Raw genomic sequence first — 20,672 nt, forward strand, 5'->3', positions numbered from 1 at the left:
GTGAATGTTAAATGTGTTTAATGACTGAAATGGACACTTAACAGAACCAATTAGTAATGTTATCTACACTATATTAATATTTTTGTGGGACAATGTGAGATAAGACATCTATCAAATGTAATATATTTTTGCAGTTATTAAAATTATGTTACTAATTACTGGCCACTGACGAGGACAAACGCTTTGTTCCTCGACATAATGTGCATTGCACGTAAACACTCTTGCCTTTTATTTCAAGTAATGAAAAGTCCTGGCTGTATTTCCAGTGTGAAAGCGCAGTGCTGGTCTGACCGCTCGCCATCGCTGTGTCTTCTGATTGAAAGAGTGCGCAGTAGTGCAGTAGGCGTGGCCTACCTATGTATGTTGTCCAAATCTACTCTGATTGGCTTACTGTGCCGTTGTCTCGTGTCTCCCCGCCCCACACTAAAGCAGAGGAAAGAAAGGCTGAACGAGCAGCATGCCAGATGAGAACAGCGTTAATAAAGTAACGCATAGTATTTTATTGTAAGTAACGGGAACGGCGTTATAACGATGTAAAAAGTAATTAGTTAGATTACTCGTTACTAAAAAAAGTAACGCCGTTAGTAACGCCGTTTATTCTAACGCCGTTATTCCCATCACTGGTCACGAGCCGATTTACCTCGACCTGTCACACTACACATGCGCGAACACAGATACGGAAGAGAAAACAGAGACTTCCGGTCTCCTCCTCCTCCTCTTTTTCACGTTGCAGTTCTGGATACAAGAATCCGATGAGTCGTGTATGGAAGTACAGTGTGAGCAGTCAGATCGCATCCGAGCATCGGATCGTATAGGGTGAGAACAGGAATCGTAAGCTGCGTGCTGTTTACCCCTGCGATTCACTCGTACAGTGTGAGCAGCAGCTGAATACCGCGATTGAAGAAGGGGAAAAAAAAAAAAAATCGCACAGTGTATGCCCAGCTTAAACGAACAGTCCACCGTACTTCCATAATGAAATATGTTCTTCTCCGAATTGAGACGAGCTGCTCCGTACCTCTCCGAGCTTTGCGTGACCTCCCAGTCAGTCAGACGCAGTCAGACGCGCTGTCACTCCTGTTAGCAATGTAGCTAGGCTCAGCATGGCCGATGGTATTTTTTGGGGCTGTAGTTAGATGCGACCAAACTCTTCCACGTTTTTCCTGTTTACATAGGTTTATATGACCAGTGATATGAAACAAGTTCAGTTACACAAATTGAAACGTGGCGATTTTCTATGCTATGGAAAGTCCGTACTATAATGACAGGCGTACTAACACCTTCTGCGCGCTTCGGCAGCGCATTGATACCTTCACTTGGAGTTGTACCATTTTTTTTTTTTTTTTAGACAGGGCGGCCGGACCAGGGCATTCACCCGCCTGGCCGTGCCCGACGAGGAGCGCTCTCGGCCGGCTTGGGAGGCAGACGGCAGCCCCTCCTGGAAGTGTGGTTTTACCATGGGCCTCATGCGGAAAAATGACAAAGTCCCAATTTTACCATGGGGCTCGAGTTGTACCATTTTTTTTTTTTTTAGACAGGGCGGACAGACCAGGGCATTCGCCCACCTGGCCGTGCCTGAAGAGGAGTGAAGGTATCAATGCGCTGCCGAAGCGCGCAGAAGGTGTTAGTACGCCTGTCATTATAGTGCGGACTTTCCATAGCATAGAAAATCGCTACGTTTCAATTTGTGTAACTGAACTTGTTTCATATCACTGGTCATATAAACCTATGTAAACAGGAAAAACGCGGAAGAGTTTGGTCGCATCTAACTACAGCCCCAAAAAATACCATTGGCCATGCTGAGCCTAGCTACATTGCTAACAGGAGTGACAGCACGTCTGACTGACTGGGAGGTCGCGCAAAGCTCGGAGAGGTACGGATCAGCTCGTCTCAATTCAGAGAAGAACATATTTCATTATGGAAGTACGGTGGACTGTTCCTTTAAGACTAAAACGGATTAAAAACATGACATTTAGCAAGGAATAATCACCGATATGGAGCAGCCTTGTGTAAGGAGACTATTCAACATTTACAGAATACAGAAGGAGTCTCCAGTGTCGATGCTTTTAGAGGAGAAGCTGCTCCTTTAAGTTGTCTGCGATGGGAAAGTCTAAAGGCTGGAGAGTTTGTAGTTTCTTGGCGACACGTCGAGCTGCATTTTGTCTCTTGCGTCTTATTAAAGTGAACAAATGACTTGAAAGCTGCTATAACGAGCGATGATAGTTTCATTGATGTTCCGCAACATTAAATCCAACTATAAAAAGTTCAGTGCTGTCCTTTACTTAATAAAAATGATAACTGCTGGCAAACTGATATAGTATAAGAGGAATAAAACACTTCAGGGAAATGCTTCTATTGGAAAATAATGAACTCTGGGGTGCTAACAGCTGTGATGTTGATTAGCTAATAATGACCAGACAGACAGGTTTTTAATCAGGTTTGCTGAGCGACAATGACTCCATCACGGCCTACCAATCATCCATCTCCCTTTTTACCCAGTGGTGCACAGAGAACTTTCTGGAACTCAACGTGGCAAAAACAAAGGAAATGGTATTTCGTAATTCAGACACCACTGTTCTGCCCTCCACTCTCATCCATAATCAGAAGGTTGAACAGGTCAGCCATTTCAAGTACCTGGGACTCACTATAGACAATAAGCTGACATTTGATCAACACATCACTAACATCCACAAGAGGTCTCAACAAAGGCTCTATGTCATCCGCAAGCTCAGTGCTCTCTCTGTCGCCCCTCATCTTCTGTCCCTTCTGTACTCCAGCATCATCCAGCCTATTCTACTGTACTGTTCACCCTGCTTCTATAATATGCTCTCCACCTCCAACAGAAACAAATTAGCAAAAATCACAAACACAGCATCCAAAATCATTCACCACCCCACACGCAACCTTGCTGAGCTCAACCTCAAAGCTGTCACATGCCTCGCAGTGTCAATAATTGAAGACCACAATCACCCTCTTTACCCACTTTTCACACTGCTCCCATCTGGCCGCAGGTATAGGACTTTAAGATGGAGACGGGCACGTTTTAGTAAGAGTTTTGTACCGTCTGCCATCTATGCATTGAACTGCCTCCCCCAGTAACCCTGTATGGACTTTCCTGGACTGGGTAAATAGTGACGGACTGTCTGATGCAGATATGTTGTAGGCCTACTGTCTGAATGGTTTCTTGTCCAAGTGAGCATACTTGATTTGACATTTGATTTGATATCTCTTCAATGTCTTGATGCCTGTCGCTTGTTTTTGTCTGAATGTCTTCTGTCTGTGTTTATACCTGTTTAATGTTGGTTATGTCTTTATTGTACTTATATGTTGTAGCTGTTCCAAGTCTGACAGTTGGTGAAGACAAATTTCCCTTGGGGGGACAATAAAGATTGATCTAATCGAGTGAGCTCCCAATTAATATATGAGCAATTCCAGCGTTATGGACGTGACACTTGAACTCAAAATGGCAACAAATGACCCAGTGCATGTTTTATTGTCTCCCAGTATTTAAACAGGTGTTGCATATTTTAAGGCTGTACCATACTGGAGAAGTGATAGAACAAGAACAATTCCCATAGTACATCTAGGGCATGCCAGAAAATGCCAATAAAAGATGCGTTATGGACGTGACAGAAAAAGTATCACTTTTCTTGGGTGACTGTACATTTTTATCAAACTCTGTGAAATCGTAAACCTAATGTCGAAATGGAGATATCCGTTTGATAGAGGGGTCCAAGGTGAATATTAAAAAATCTTTGTTTAAAATATTTTGTATTTCATGCAGAGTTTCGGAAGGAAAAGTCAGCGTTATGGATGTGACGAAATTCCGTTATGGATGTGACGCGTCTGAAATAGACATGGCATATGTTTAGAAAATCAGCAATTTAACCACCATAACCCTTTGAGAAACTCTCTAAATATCAGCTAAAACTATCAAAGTTCTTAAATAATATTTAGGATGGCTATTGTTTTGCTGTTTTGTGGATTTTAGCATACATTTCTGTGGCTTGTGGCAATAATATAGAATTGTACATGATCAAAGTTGATTTTAGCTTGGGTTTTACATTATAAGAAAGACTGACAGTGACATTAGGTTGGTTACAAATTGGTTCAACTTATTCACATCTGTAAAATACAGGCCTAGGTGATCTCTGGGAGTGGTTTTGATGTATTACATGTTGCTTTATTTTTGCATGGTGAGGTTGACATTTACATGGAATTGCCCATATTTTAACTGCTTATTTGGTTGTATATTGGAGGTTATATCTTTCATTTATTCCTTTTTTGACATTTTAAAAGATGATACTGGATACAGAACAATTTTAATTCAAGCAATTTTCCATTTGAAGGAATATTTAACAGTTAATCCACGCAATTGAGTTGTACATGAGCTGATGAGGCACGTAGCGCCAAGTCGGTTATAAGCCGTGTACGACAAGATTAACAGTTTTATTATATACACATTCACTGGATTTTGAGAAACAGAGAAATAACATTTTTCTCATCTCATCTCATTATCTCTAGCCGCTTTATCCTTCTACAGAGTCGCAGGCAAGCTGGAGCCTATCCCAGCTGACTACGGGCGAAAGGCGGGGTACACCCTGGACAAGTCGCCAGCTCATCATAGGGCTGACACATAGACACAGACAACCATTCACACTCACATTCACACCTACGGTCAATTTAGAGTCACCAGTTAACCTAACCTGCATGTCTTTGGACTGTGGGGGAAACCGGAGCACCCGGAGGAAACCCACGCGGACACGGGGAGAACATGCAAACGCCGCACAGAAAGGCCCTCGCCGGCCACGGGGCTCGAACCCGGACCTTCTTGCTGTGAGGCGACAGCGCTAACCACTACACCACCGTGCCACCTAAATAACATTTTTATTCAACAAATTTTAATGCTTAAAGATGAAGAATGTAAACAAACCGGCAAAATGACAGTAGCAATTTGTGAAAAATGCGATAATTCCTGGGGGGGAGAGGGAAGGAATACGTTCTTACGATTAAATACTTTTATTCCATTTCCTTTTTTGCTTTTGTTTTCGAGTAGAGTTTTTATTTCATCCTCGGTTGGTTCAGCAACACGCTCCGCCATTTTGTTTTTCTCTATTCACGGTATACGAGCTGATAGCCTAGTAGTAGCCAATCAATCAGAACGTGTGATTGCTCATATCCGGTGAATGTGGATAGAATAAAACAGTTATTCCACTCAATCTTGTCGTACATAGCTTATAGCCGACTTGTCGCTATGCGCCTCGTCAGCTATCGGCTCATGTACGACTTGATTTCGTGGAATAACTTAAATGTATTACAAACGCTGTACCGTGTTGATTTCAGAGAGTACAGTTTCATCAAGTACATACATTTCCAAAAAGGAAATAAAGCATGTGATTCTTCTACACATTTATGGGTGTATGCTTAGTAGACGTAAATTTTGGGAGAATTATATCTGTGAAGATACTCAGTCGTCCAGGTACATAGTAATCTGTGGTTGGTAGAAGAGAGCAACTGGACTTGCTCTCTTCAGTCCAGTTGCTCTCTTCTACCAACCACAGATTACTATGTACCTGGACGACTGAGTATCTTCACAGATATAATTCTCCCAAAAAAAACTGGACTCTTCAGTCCAGTTGCTCTCTTCTACCAACCACAGATTTTGGGAGAATTCTTTTCTAGAACATGAACTCCATCAAAACAAAATTCAGACAGTATATACGTGTGTGTGTCTGCCACAATGACAAAACTCCTACACTAGAACTATTGCTGAAAAATAAAAATGTATGGAATGGAAGCTTACCACACGTCAGACATGGTGGTGAAGACGCCGTCTTTGAGGGATTCTGGAGACATCCAGCGCACGGGCAGCAGGCCCTTCCCACCCTTTCTGTAGTAATCTGTCTCGTAAATGTCCCGCGTCATGCCAAAATCTACAAAGCCAGGACAAATGAGGTGAGATTCCACACTTTCTATATAGCAAAGCCTGTTGAGCAGCCAAACAAAACACGGAGCTTATAGGCTTACGTTTGCACAAAGCTTACTGATTAATAACAAAAAGAATCTGAGCATGGCTCGGCCAGACAACCAAAATTCATTTCAACTGACTGAATTTAAATAAAAACACATCTGAAGCAGATGTTGCTGCTTAGCTAAGAGTGTATACATATTTATTAAAACCTCTTTTTCCATTCCACCAGATTATTGTGGACCGGGTGGGTGGTGGGGTATTCTGAAACTACCTCCAATTTTGACAGTGAAGTCTTCAGCCACCATGCAGTTTCTGGCTGCCAAGTCTCGGTGGACAAACTTGTTGGCATTGAGGTATGCCATGCCGTCTGCAATCTCTCCTGCCATCTGAATCATTTTCTTCAGCGGTGGCAAAGGCAGGATGAAAGTGTTCTGAGGATGAGCGGAAGAGGAAAATGAGGAAGGAAGACAGCCTCGAGCACTGACAAAATACATCACCAGCAAGAAGCACACGTGGTTTTGTCACACCATTTTGTACAGCCATGTTTATTCGTTATACAGGCCTAGGAGTGCAGAATTGGCTAAAAGATTAACACATTAATAGGTCATCTGACTGGTCAAGGCTGGAATGGGACCCTACAGTTAAATCTTGCACTTCCTTGGACAGAAGAAAGAGACGCCAAGTACAAATGTTTAACCGGTGAGAATAATATGAAATCAAAAGTGATTGGTGCCAGTCTGTTTCTTTTAATTGCACTTCCTGTAATTGTACTCTGTCAACTCTCAGGGAAGAAAAAAAAAAAAAAGTAGTAATTATCGAAGAACAGTTTGTGCCATGTGCTTCTCCACTGCACAGATGAACCTCATAGCTACCGGTGCACATGATGAGAATAAAATAACTTTATCGTGCTCATCGATACAACCACCAGAGTTACTTAGTCGCAGGTGAATGAGCCAAAGCGCTGAACAAAAGCTTGTCTTTGAGGTACGTGTGCTGGTGTTCATTTTCTACATCATAAACAGCACGTATCCTACAGAGACGTACATACTGTGTCTAACCGGTTAGATAGCTGGCTAAAAAATAAACTCCGACTGATGGGAAAAGGGTAAGTGAGTGATTTTTTAAAAAAATTTATTTTCATTTTTTATTATTGCCATGTCAGCACCCGAAGTTAAATCATGGCAAACACATTTTTAGCAGATACTGCATTTATTTTACAAATAAATAAATAAAGTTACATCAAATATAAAATAAATAAATAAAACAAATGAATAAGTAACTAAATGAACTGCTTTAAAAATACATGTGACAGAAGCGAAGACTTTTGATGGTGGCACCTTCTTAAAAACATCACCCAAGGTATTTTGCGAGTAAAAAAGTTCTCTTGTGGCGCTGAGCCCAGGGCAACAGAGTAAAATACGCTTGATTGTCGACAAGGTCTTGCAAAAATGGCATGTTGGTGGTTCTTCACTTTTGAATAAAAAATAGGTACCCTGTGTGTACATGTGGCTACTGCTTATAAATAAAATAGTTTTCTGATCCCAGGTCCAAACAGTAAATACAGCATGCATATAAATAAATAAATAAATAAATAAAGTACTAGCTTAAGGGAGGTCCGTATCGTGAAATCCCGTGACCGAGGTCTTGAAAGTCCTGAGCGAGGCCCTCTGGGCCGAGGTCAATATTCAAGGCCGAGGTCACGGTACTTCACCATACGGACCGACCTTAAGCTGGTAAATAATATATTAATTTTTTTCTTTACCAAATTCCAACAGAAAATGAGAGCACCCAAAAGGGAAAACCAAGCTGAGCCGCCATTTTGAATCCTCATTCACAGCTGTAATGCAAATGGCTTCCTCCTCGGTATACAAGTGCACTTCCATGGCAGGGAAAAAAAAAAACAAACAAACTACATTTTGCCACCTATGTAGTCCCCTATTTATACAAAATTGAGTCATTCAGGATTCAGCCATGTTTTTGCTCGGCGTTAGCAACAGTTAGAGATTTTTAGCTTTCTCTTGAAATGTTTTCTTTTATTTCTTCTTCCTCAGGGTAGTAAAACTTGCTTTCGCTGTGAACACTGTCGTTATCATTATCCATGCTGCAAAATTAATGCTATTCTCCTGAGAAATGCTGGCAAAAATTTATAAGATTTGTGATAGTCTTTTAATTAATTAATTAATTAATTAAATGTTGACCAAAAACGCTATGTTGTTTGTTGTTGTGAACGAGTGAGTCGCTAGAGGTCCGTATCGTAGGCTATAGACCCGCTCGCCAGCCAATCAGAGCGCAGGATTTGATGGAAACTGGACCGCAAAAAAATAAATACATGTTATCAATTAAACTCGTCTCATCTCTTGCAAGCATCACCAAGCGGTGAGCAGCATCAGGGCTTGGAGTATTTTGGTTACAAATTTTGTTTACTGTGTTTTTGTTCAAAATACAGTGCTGTGAACTAGATCTATTTTCAAAATAGTAAGAAAGCACTTATTCATGAATTGTCTTAGAAGCATTATTTAGTACTAATGAGCACATTTTGTTTCACAAGTGTAAAGATGCTAAAAATTTTTTTTTTTTACTTAAAGCGAATAGCAGAAGTTTGACCAGTTATACTTTTAACTTTTACTCTTAGTTTTCACAAAGGAGCAGATTTATTCCCACAAGGGACTTTTGTAATTCCAAACCGAGCGGCTCGCTCAAAAGATTCCAACGTTGTCTTTGCCGCCTTCTCAAGTTTTTGTTGAATGGCTGGAATTCTTGGCGTAAAAAATCTGCCAAAAAGCTCAAACGACCTTACAAAACCTTTCATTCGACCTTTCAGAAGGACCAGACAAAGGCTGTGATAACCAAAAGATAATTTTTCTTAAAATAAACACCACTTACTTGATATCGAATCAGTAGCTTGGCGAACCACTAGGTGAATTTTGTTTATCTTTTTATCAGCTGATTACCTTCCGATACTAAAGTTATAACGAGGTTTCTCTTATTTCATTTCTGGTTCTGACTGGTTCCGAAGTTTATCAAGAAGTACAACGGGTAATCAAACTTGATCAGGATAAGTGCTGATTGGTTACGAAGTTTCGCTATTGTTGCACTCATTATTACAACACAATGACATAGTGGGCTTCGCCACTCGTTCTTGTGTACCTTTGATAACGCAAGATCAACTGTTCGTATCATGAGATCACGATCTGCCTTTCTGGTGATGGTTATGCTTATGCATATGCACAGTGTGCTATTATTACACTCATTCTTACATTACGATGACATAGTGGCTCTGCTTCTATGAGGCAGTAGCCAGAAAAACTGTAGATGAGCCTTATACAGAGGTGCTTGAAAGTTTGTGAACCCTTCAGAATTTTCTATATTTCTGCATAAATATGACCTAAAACATCATCAGATTTTCACGCAGTTCATGGACAGATGTCCTGACATTTTCCTTTAGAATTAGCTGGTATAATTTAGAATTCATCGTTCAATCAATGATGGCAAGCCATCCTGGCCCAGATGTAGCAAAACAGGCCCAAACCATGATACTACCGCCACCATGTTTCACAGATGGGCTTTCTCCTTGCAACCCTGCCATGCACACCATTGTTGTTCAGTGTTCTCCCAACGGTGGACTCATGAACATTAGCCAATGTGAGAGAGGCCTTCAGTTGCTTAGAAGTTACCCTGGGGTCCTTTGTGACCTCGCCGACTATTACACGCCTTGCTCTTGGAGTGATCTTTGTTGGTCGACCACTCCTGGGGAGGATAACAATGGTCTTGAATTTCCTCCATTTGTACACAATCTGTCTGACTGTGCATTGGTGGAGTCCAAACTCTTTAGAGATGGTTTTGTAACCTTTTCCAGCCTGATGAGCATCAACAACGCTTTTTCTGAGGTCCTCAGAAATCTCCTTTGTTCGTGCCATGATACACTTCCACAAACATGTGTTGTGAAGATCAGACTTTGATAGATCCCTGTTCTTTAAATAAAACAGGGTGCCCACTCACACCTGATTGTCATCCCATTGATTGAAAACACCTGACTCTAATTTCACCTTCAAATTAACTGCTAATCCTAGAGGTTCACATACTTTTGCCACTCACAGATATGCAATATTGGATCATTTTCCTCAATAAATAAATGACCAAGTATAATATTTTTGTCTTGTTTGTTTAACTGGGTTCTCTTTGTCTACTTTTAGGATTTGCGTGAAAATCTGATGTTTTAGGTCATATTTATGCAGAAATATAGAAAATTCTAAAGGGTTCATAAACTTTCAAGCACCACTGTATGTCCAATCCGGCACCTGGTGTTTGGTCATGTCCATAAAGGTGTCTTTTAAACAACAGGGTTCATTTTATGCAAGTTTTTTTTTTTCTTCCAGGACCTTTATCCCTTTCAGTCTGCCACATCTCTAAAATATAGGACGCCAGCTCAGGTCTGAGGTTGACTGATGGGGAAAAGGGTTGCTCCAATGTACTCTCGCAGATGATCATGGGCTCAGTCTCAGGGTTTAATAGAAACAGGAATTTGAAAAACACTTGGATCCTAAATTTGCAGAAAAAGTTCACCTTGTTGGATCGTAGTGTGCGTAGATAACTCTTCAGATCACCCTGCGTCATCAGCTCCATAATGACTAGAGTGGGCTGTCCCTGAGAGACCACGCCAAGGAGACGCACCTGCACCGATCACCACATTAAAAAAAAAAAGAAGAAAAAAGCTTAAAAACAGGCAACAAAATCCAACAAACAGCCATGTAACAGTGAACATAACTCAAACATCATCCCACATACCACATGGTGACAGTTGAACTCCTTCATGACGGAGGCTTCGTTGAGGAATTCGATGCGCTCGTGCATGCTGGCGGACTCGTTCACTGTTTTGATGGCCACCCGGGTTTCAGGCTCATCCTTGACAACACCCTTGGCAATGCCCTCGTACACCATGCCGAAGGAGCCTTGGCCCAATTCTCTGCTCATGGTGATCTTTTCCCGTGCTACCTCCCATTCATCAGGGACATACACTGGCAAAAGAAAGCAGAACTCAGTTGAACCAGGATTCATTATTTACTCCAAGTGTTAAAGGAACACATCAGCAAAAATGCATCTCTTGAACATCTCTTGCTTTTAAAAAATAATAAATGAAAAATATTACAGCTGCCAGATAAGCACTGTACAGACCACATGGCTAAAATCATCACACACTTGCCTCAGAGCAAGTTGGGATGTTCAGCACGTCTTTATATGACGTGATATTAGACAATTTTATTAATTTGTTAGTTACGTTAGAACCTTGGCTCCAGTGAAAAACCGAGGTGGAAGCCTTCAGAAATCTTATGTATTGGCTAACTGACTATATTTTGGCTAAGTAGAAAATTGCACAAATTTTGTTCATAGCCAAAAGTATTCCTTTAAGACCTACGGCTCACGTCACATATTGGTAACATCTGAAAATAAAGCAATAAATATAATCCTCTTCTGAGTAAAACATTGCATAATGGATCCCACACTATGACATTCTCTCAACAGTAAAAAGCAAGTCCAAGAAAAGGGATATTACAAGACTAACACACACACCACAGTTTTTCTGTCAGCTCATGCTTGCTGCACTCTCAAGATCAACTTGTAACCAAAAGTTTGTGGACACATGACCATTACATCTGCGTGTGCTTTTTGAGCATCTCATTCCAGATTTATTTCCCTTTGCTGTTATAATAACCCCCACTATTCTGGGAAGGCTTTCCACTAGGATTTTGGAACATGGCTGTATGGATTTCCTCATTTAGCCACAAGAGCATTAGTGAGGTCAGGCACTGATGTTTGGCAAGGAGTTCCCCGGGGTGCAGGCGGCTCGGGTGTCCATACTTCTGTTTTCACCATCAGCCCATACTGCTTTAGACCTCACTCACCTTCAGTCGCACTGAGGTACTCTGGGTTGACGGACGCATACAGAACTCCATTTCCCAGCCTGTCGCTGTTCCTACAAATTCCAAAAGAACATTTCTCATCTGCTGAAAGCCACATTAAATACATTTAACAGCGTTTTCGAACAATTGCTCTGTTTTTTCCCCCCGATGAGCTAGCCTAATGAAACTTCACCCCAGTCTACACTCGGATAAAAGGAAAAAGCAGACGGCAGTGTTTCAGACAAACCCCTGAAGCTCGCACTAAAAGTGTGGAGGGGAAAAAAAGAGAGGAAAGAAAAAAAAACCCCAGTGCTTCATTAGCGCTGCGCAATTACACACTGAGTGGAAAGAAAAGTACAACCAGGCTTCTTTAAGCTTAGCTTAAAAATAGTGTTGATGCTAATTGCAAAACATACAGGCTTATGACAGTCCATAAATTGCATACCTTTTCTTACTGACCACGAACATGGTCACTGCAAGGACCACCAGGATCAACACAATGGGGATGAACATTAAGTAGAGGAGGTTCTCATAGCCTGCATTTTCAGAAGCAAAATGGGTAACAAATGTTATTCTATTTGGGTTCTTATAACGTTTCTATCGAGTGCTCGAGGTGGTCATAACACAACACAACACTACAATTACACAAAACCCTGCAATTATGTGTAATTTAACTGGAGAAAACAGTGCTGTTTACAAAGCAAGGAAGGTAGTCCTGTTGTGAAAATGACCATCGCCAAATCAAGTCAATGCTATATGTATAGTGACTTAACAAGAGACACAGTCACAAAGCAGCCGGACAGAAAAATACATTTTAAACATGAACTTAGCGTTTACTTACGTTCGCCCTGAACGATGTACAAAGCTAAGGGCTGCGTCCACGAGCCGTTTCGAGCCAGCGAGGTGGCCCTCACACGGACGGAGTAGTTCCCAGGGCCAAGGTTAGTGAGCCGTACACCTCGATGTTCCTTATAGTGTTGACGGGACACACACTCGTGCTTCTCCAGCTGAGACACAAGGTCACAAGCATCAGCGTATGAAACAAATCGCAAGCTCATCATCATATTTATTCTTAATATCATCATTTTAAATATTATATTTGTGTTTGATGTCAAAATGACCGATTAAGTGATGACCGGAAAGTTTGTGTGAAAATCTCATCTCATCTCATTATCTCTAGCCGCTTTATCCTGTTCTACAGGGTCGCAGGCGAGCTGGAGCCTATCCCAGCTGACTATGAGCGAAAGGCGGGGTACACCCTGGACAAGTCGCCAGGTCATCACAGGGCTGACACATACACACAGACAACCATTCACACTCACATTCACACCTACGGTCAATTTAGAGTCACCAGTTAACCTAACCTGCATGTCTTTGGACTGTGGGGGAAACCGGAGCACCCGGAGGAAACCCACGCGGACATGGGGAGAACATGCAAACTCCACACAGAAAGGCCCTTGTCGGCCACGGGGCTCGAACCCGGACCTTCTTGCTGTGAGGCGACAGCGCTAACCGCTACACCACCGTGCCGCCCTTGTGTGAAAATAAAATTGAAAATTTAGTGAGGTGTGCCACATACCGTACAAATCCCATTTGAATTAAGACTGATAAAGATTTCATGACAAAGTGCTCATCAAGCAGTGCGACGCTTCTGAGGGTTTTAGGGAAGTTATTGAGTTTAGTACAGGTACAGCCGTACATGCAAGTTACAGTCAATGCTCAAAGGCAACTTACCCTGAAACAAGCGCTTATAGTCTGTACTCAAGTTGAGGGGGATGGAATAAAAAATGGTCAAAATCATCCCCCCTCTAAAACGGGCATCCCCCCTCCCTTCCCTTGAACAATTTTATCAATAAATGTGGACATTACTTCTATTTAACACTGGAATTAGAAATGCCATTCCACGTAGCTTTGCTGAAACTGAGCACACAATAAGCTACCGCGAGAGAGGGCACGCGCAAGCCAAGCGTTTGAGGAGGTGACATTCAGTTGGGGTTCCGTTATTTATTTCATTCGGCATCAGTGACAGCAGCGGATTGCAGCATCATGGCCAAGCGGAGTGGACAGCAAGACCTAAGCAAGTTCGGATTTAAAATCGCAAGAAAAAACATTTCAGGAGGTAAGTCAAGTTACGAATATCAGTCACACTTTCTGTGAGCCCACTATCACGCTGTAAAGTTACCGATATGTAGCCTAATTTGTGGGCGGCAGATAACAACACAGCTATCATAATGAACGTTAGTTTGTAGTCTAGCCAGCTATCGATAGCTTACTCAGGTTCATGTTAGCTTTGATTTCTTGTATAAGACCATTAATTTAATCAGCCTGGACGTTCATTTGTTATTCTTCAGGCAACAAAAAGTGCTATTCAAGACAGGAAGACTAAAATAAACGACACTAGCAGTTTTGAAGGCTTCATTGCCTCATTAGAGAGCCGGTCACAACATGCAAGGCTGATTTACAATTTACTGTTGCTTGTTTTAGCTTATTGGTTCCCTACCTACCTCTGTATTTAACTCAATGTTCAGCTTTGAATAAAAATTCTATTGACTTGACATGAAAAGATTCAGTTGTTCATTTACATTGCCTGCTGAGGTTTTAATAAATTATTTACCAAACGATTTAAAAGGAGCCTACCATGATTATGAAGTTACACTTCAAATTTGTCATGTGCATTTCACCCTAATATGGAGAATGTGGTAGGTATGTCAGCCAGGAGACTGACTAAATATGACACGACATCCACACTGTGCATGTTTTACAGTAAAATACCAGTGTATTATGTTTTTTACAACAATAAAAATGGTACACAGTGTGTACTACACACTTTATCAGCACAAAATACTGTAATGTCTGGTAAATGAACAAGGTCCACAGACCTACGTCGTGTGCAAACCCTCCTAAAAGCAAACCAGTTTCCCACCGACGGACCGACCGATGGGTCGACACGCGACTAAAAATTTCACCATCCCCCCGGTTCGATTTTACAACTCGACCACTGCTTATAGACTACGTTCAGACTGCACCCTGAAACGACCCATATCCGAGTTTTTTGCCCATATGCGACCTGTATCCGATTTGTTATTGACAATCTGAACGACACAGATCCGATTTTTTCACATGCGACCCAGGCCGCTTGGATATGTGGTCCTAATTCCGATGCGTATCCGTTATTTTCACATGCGACTGCAGTCTGACCGGACAGGTCGCATTCATGCGACCTACACGTCATCAACAAGAGACAAACGTCACTATTCTGCGTTGGCTAATCCCGCCTCTTTGGTGGAAAACAACAACATTTGTACAGTTTTCAGAATTTAAATAGACTTTTATAGAACTGATCAAGCTAATGGTGGATTTGGTAGGGACCTGGATGTTGATCTGTTAGCCTGATTAAATAAAACAGTTTCTATAACTGATTTATAACTTAAACCATCCTGTATTACAAGATTATAAGATTGTTCTGGAAATTTCCAGTAATTTGACACCTTCGGTCTCATTAGTCTGCTGCCCACATTAATCAGATTATTGTGTGAGTTCCGCCGCCGCCACAAAAACCACATCGCCAGGTCTCGCCTCATCTCCATCGCAAACTGCGCTGGTGTTTCTGCACCTTGAGCCAGTGCTGAGAGAAGTTGCAGAATTCAGCTGGCTATAAACAATCTAAATAAATATTTATAAAAATGTAGAAAAAGTTTATTAATATGACGAAATAAATATGTGCAAATTATTAAGCCTGAATTAAGAGTTTGGTAATACAGCGGCCGTATCCCAAATGACTGCCTACTGAAGCTCGAGTGCACAATATAGAGTTTAAAAATCCATTACTTCCTAGTAACATGTAGTGGACTTATATAGAAATTAGAGACATATTTAGGAGTCAACCCTCGTTACAAGGCTACACGTTTTCATTTCAGTTCAGAAACAAAAACACACACGAGACCCCACACTTTAACACTAACCAGATAATTAAACAAACAAAAAAAGAAATCATTAAACTTGAAGAGTGCGCTTTTTTTGTTTACGTATTAGGTAGATGTGCTTATTACGTGTCAATTTGCGCATGCGGGACACTTTTGGGTCGTTTTCCGTTCATATTGGAGATCGCATACAAGTCTCATATAATTGGTAATGTGAACAGCCTAACAAAAAAATCGGATTTCACAACAAATCGGATATGGGTTGTTTCAGGTTGCAGTCTGAACGCAGTGTTAGTAAAGCTTAAAACAGACTGTATTAAAATGAGGTGTACGTCACATGCACGGAATTTTTAGTGTGACACCCATGAACAAGCCAAATCCCTCTCTGTGATTTACAGTCGTGTTTGAAAGTTTGTGAACCTTTTAGTTTTTATATACTTGTGCATAAATATGATCTAAAACATCATCGGATTTTCACACAAGTCCTAAAAGTAGATAAAGAGAACCCAGTTAAACAAATGAGACAAAAATATTATACTTTGTTATATATTTATTGAAGAAAATGATCTAATATTACACATCGGTCAAAGGCAAAAAGATTGTGAACCTCTCGGATTAACAAGACGTTTGAAGGTGAAAGGAAAGTCGGGTAATTTTAAATCAATGTGATGACAATCAATCAAATCAGGTGTGATTTGATTTGGAGTAGGTCATGTATTCGCAAGTTTTTCATCATACAAGCATGATAAACACATCGACAGAAACTATATACTTTCCTATGTGCCCACTGCCAAATAATATGTTTTTTTTTTTAATTATCTAAATTAAATGAAACATAAAACTTGTCACCTTACTCAGTCACACTGGAATCGGCGCACTGAGCGCCCACTTACACATTCATAACAGACTATTCACATGGTAACAGCATGATGATCACTTTCACTCTTTCGCTTGGTTTCTCTTTTGCAGTGGGAACGCCCACCGTAAACAGGATAAAATCTGTCAGACATAGTTCAGGCTATTTGGAGGGAAAACTTGTTTCACGATGGCACGCGGATTTTATGCGCTGCGGATGATTCAGGACAGCGATTCAATTCACGATTCAGGACAGCGATTCGGTTCAATCTTGAGAACTGCGACACTGATGATGAGTGGTGCCTTTTTTTTTTAAACTTCGACTCGATCCAGCCAAAGATCAACTCGAGTAAGTGTAAATATTTCTTCTGTTTATTATGAGCAGATCGGTTGACGTGTACACTGTACTGCATACACAGGAAACATGACTGAGCAATTTTTCCAGAGTTAAATGTATTTTCCTCAAAAATAGCTAATTTTGCTCCATTTTGAATTTAGCGAGTAAAATTAGAGTAACTGTGGCTCTGAACTGAGTAATATAGTATAAGAGTTCATTTCAAGACACACTGAATAGAGTCAAATACCAGATAAATGAAGCTGTTGTAAAAATCAGTCTAAGGGTGTATTCAGACCAGGATAGTTCGATAGTTCACTTGCTTTGGTCCGAACCAAATGTTTTTTTTTATTTTTTCATTTGTGCGGTTCGCTTTCACACTGTACATTTTAGTAAGCGGATCAAAATCTGTCAACAAAGCCACGCGCCCTGAGGTCGTTCAGCTATTGGTCAGAGACGACACGCGCACAAAGCGTTAAGTTCAAAAGTAGTCATGGTGGCTTTCCGTGCTGTTATTCTTTTTAATATAATCAAAGCTATATGTTTTTTTTTCCAGTTTTTACTGTTTTCACAATTGTGCGATTACTATGTTGTTGTACGCAATTTATCAACGACGACGACAAAGGGCAAGGCGGCTACGGAGGATAGCGCTGATGAGCGCACATCATGTTGTGACAGTTCTGGCTCTTCACGCAGTAGATGAATTTCTTTTTTGCGTCGCTAGTACCGCCACTTTTTGAAAGAATGTCCCTGATTTTAATGTAGGTCTGATGGAGTTTCTTCACTTTTAGCCGACATTGTTCTGGGGAGCGCGTGAACCCCCTCTACTTCATTTTCTCACTGAATACAGCAAACACGTCGGCATTTTTGTGTGTTCTCTCCAAAAGCTCAGATATGTGGACATCTGCCCATATATCCACAAGCGTGCGTGTTTCTTCCTCTGCCCACGTTTGCCCCCTACTCATTTTTTGTACTCGCCTACCACTGGTGACTGAACGACCCTTGACAACCGAAACAGTGTTTGCACTTTGCGGTGGAGTGTCAAGACTCTGTTTCCCATAATGCTTGACAAACGACGGAAGCTCCCGAGGTACAAAAAAGCAAAACTGTCGGATTAGGTCCGGTCTGTTTTCACACCTCCAAAAGGTCCGCACCAGGGTTCCTTTGGTCCGGACCGAGTCCGACCTTGCAGCTCGGTCTCGGTCCGCTTGTTTGGTCCGGACCAGAGTTCGGTGGTTTGTATTCAGACCAACCCAAAAGGTCAGGACCAAGGGAAATTTGGTTCGTTTGGTCGTTTGGTCTAGACCAGTGGTTTTCAAAAGGTGAGGCGCGCCTCCCCTGGGGGGCGCCAAAGAGTCACTGGGGAGGCGCGGAGAAACACTTTATGCCTAGTTGTTAAAATAATAAGAGGTTTTCAATGTGCACAAGTAGCCTAAATCTCGGAATATGTTCTTTCCGATGACATTATTAAGTTGACATCTGTTAAATTCAGGTTTTCATGTTTTTTTCCTGTTGTTGACGTGAGTTCAATTTTACATTGGCGTCTGTTTAATTCATGTATTAATATATTTTATTATATCACATTATTTTATTATCATATTTTATGAATGAATTTTAGGAATGTTTTTTTTAAATGGATGTAGGCCTACTTTATTACAAGAAAAACAATTTGATACATTAAACAAAAGAAGAAAAAACATGTATTGGCCTATCAGTTATTATTGAAACACACCTGTGTGGGGAATATTTAGGTTTGGGTTGGGGGGGGGGGGTTAGGGGGGGCTCGGTTGTCTTGACCTACTCCAAGGGGAGGCTCGCATTCAATGAATTTGAAAACCCCTGGTCTAGACCAAACAACGTAGGTGTGAATACGCCCTTAGAACTGTGTTGGAACGTGTGAAAAAAACATGACCTTACCCATTGGGACTTGACCTGATGGGATTAAGAGTTGGCAGTGGGAGGAGTTTTCACTCTTCTCATTGAATGGAATGGAAATTTTTACTCTTCTCATTGAATCCCCCTCCCACTGCCAACCCTTTATCCCAAAACAACAGGACAATTTTTTGGATGGCCAGTTAATTGTCCAAATCAATGGAGCAGATTTAAGTTTTTGTGCTTGATACATTCTTAAGTCTGAACAGAAACATCTCAAGTGACCAAAACGGTTCAGCACAATGGGTAAGATCTCCCCCCCCCCCATATTCCAACACAGTTCTAAAACTGCTTTAAACATGTATCTTTTTTTTTTTAAAGTATAATCACGACATACATACTACATGGATATTATTGTAGCTGAACTTGTGCTGAATACAAAAGGTTAAATTACTTTGAAAATAATGCTTAGATTTGTTGAAATTGACTACAAAATCAGAGCATGCCAGAAAATACCCTCAGACCCCAGAGGGTTAAAGAACAGGGATCTATCAAAGTCTGAGCTTCACAATACATGTTTGTGGAAGTGAATCATGGCACAAACAAAATAGATTTCTGAGGACCAAAGAATAAGAGTCGTTGATGTTCATCAGACTGGAAAAGGTTACAAAACCATTTCTAAATAGTTTGCCTCCACCAATCCACAGTCAAACAGATGGAGGGAATTCAAGACAACCATTATCCTCCCCAAGAGAGGTTGACTAACAAAGATCCAAGAAACCAAAAAACCAAGAGCAAGGCATGTAATAATAAAGGAAACCAAGGTAACTTGAGCAACTAAAGGCCTCCATCACATTGGTGAATATTAAAATGTTCATGATCCCACCATCAAGAGAACACTAAACAACAATGGTGTGCATAGCAAAGCTGCAAGGGGAAAGCCACTGCTCTCCAAAAAGAACACTGCTGCCTGACTACAGTTTGCTCAAGATCATGTGGACAAGAAGGCTATTGGAAAAATTGTGTGGATGGATGAGACCAAAATAGAACTTTTTGGTTGAAATGAGAAGCATTATTTTTGGAGAAAGGAACACACTGCATTCCATCATAAAAACCTTATCCCATCTGTGAAACATGGTGGTGGTAGTATCATGCCTTGGACCTGCTTTGCTGCATCTGGGCCAGGACGGCTTGCCATCTTTGATGGAACAATGAATTCTGAATTATTCCGGCAAATTCTAATGGAAAATATCAGGACATGTCTGTGAACTGAATCTCAAGAGAAAGTGGGTCATGCAGCAAGACAAGGTTTCGAAATGGCCAATTCAAAGCCCTGACCTTAATCCAATAGCAACGTTGTGGGAGCAGTTCGTGGGGGGGGGGTTAAAAAAAAAAAACACCCCAAAAAACCCACCAACGTCCCAGGGCTGAAGCTGTTCTGTACAGAGGAATGGGCTAAAATTCCTCCAAGCTGATGTGTAGGACAGATCAACAGTGACCAGGAACATTTAGCTGTAGTTATTGCTGCACAAAAGGGTTACAACAGATACTGAAAGAAAAGGTTCATATACTTTTGCCACTCTCTGATATGTAATACTGGATCATTTTTCCATGATAAATAAAATGACCAAGTATAATATTTTTCGTCTCATTTGTTTAACTGGAATCTCTTTATCTACTTTTAGGACTTCTGATGTTTTAAGTTATATTTAAATCAGAAATGTAGAAAATTGTAAAGGGTTCACAAACTTTCAAGCACCACTGTATACAGAGATGGATCCTGTGCTTACTGATAACAACAAAACATCTTCCTCCAGGACAAACAG

General features: G+C 41.0%; 1 protein-coding gene across 1 annotated transcript in view; it reads right to left on the bottom strand.

Moving 5' to 3' along the window:
* igf1rb (insulin-like growth factor 1b receptor) overlaps positions 1–20,672 on the bottom strand; it is a 248,431-nt gene that overhangs the window by 20,739 nt on the left and 207,020 nt on the right. Inside the window, exons 13-19 of the mRNA XM_060941057.1 lie at positions 12,707–12,872; positions 12,311–12,401; positions 11,869–11,939; positions 10,754–10,983; positions 10,532–10,639; positions 6,240–6,399; positions 5,801–5,930 (exon numbers count right to left, since the gene is read on the bottom strand). Coding sequence (XP_060797040.1) covers positions 5,801–5,930; positions 6,240–6,399; positions 10,532–10,639; positions 10,754–10,983; positions 11,869–11,939; positions 12,311–12,401; positions 12,707–12,872 — 956 coding nt within the window. The remainder of the gene's footprint in view (positions 1–5,800; positions 5,931–6,239; positions 6,400–10,531; positions 10,640–10,753; positions 10,984–11,868; positions 11,940–12,310; positions 12,402–12,706; positions 12,873–20,672) is intronic.

The sequence above is a fragment of the Neoarius graeffei genome, chromosome 15, assembly GCF_027579695.1.
Source record: "Neoarius graeffei isolate fNeoGra1 chromosome 15, fNeoGra1.pri, whole genome shotgun sequence".
NCBI lineage: Eukaryota > Metazoa > Chordata > Actinopteri > Siluriformes > Ariidae > Neoarius > Neoarius graeffei.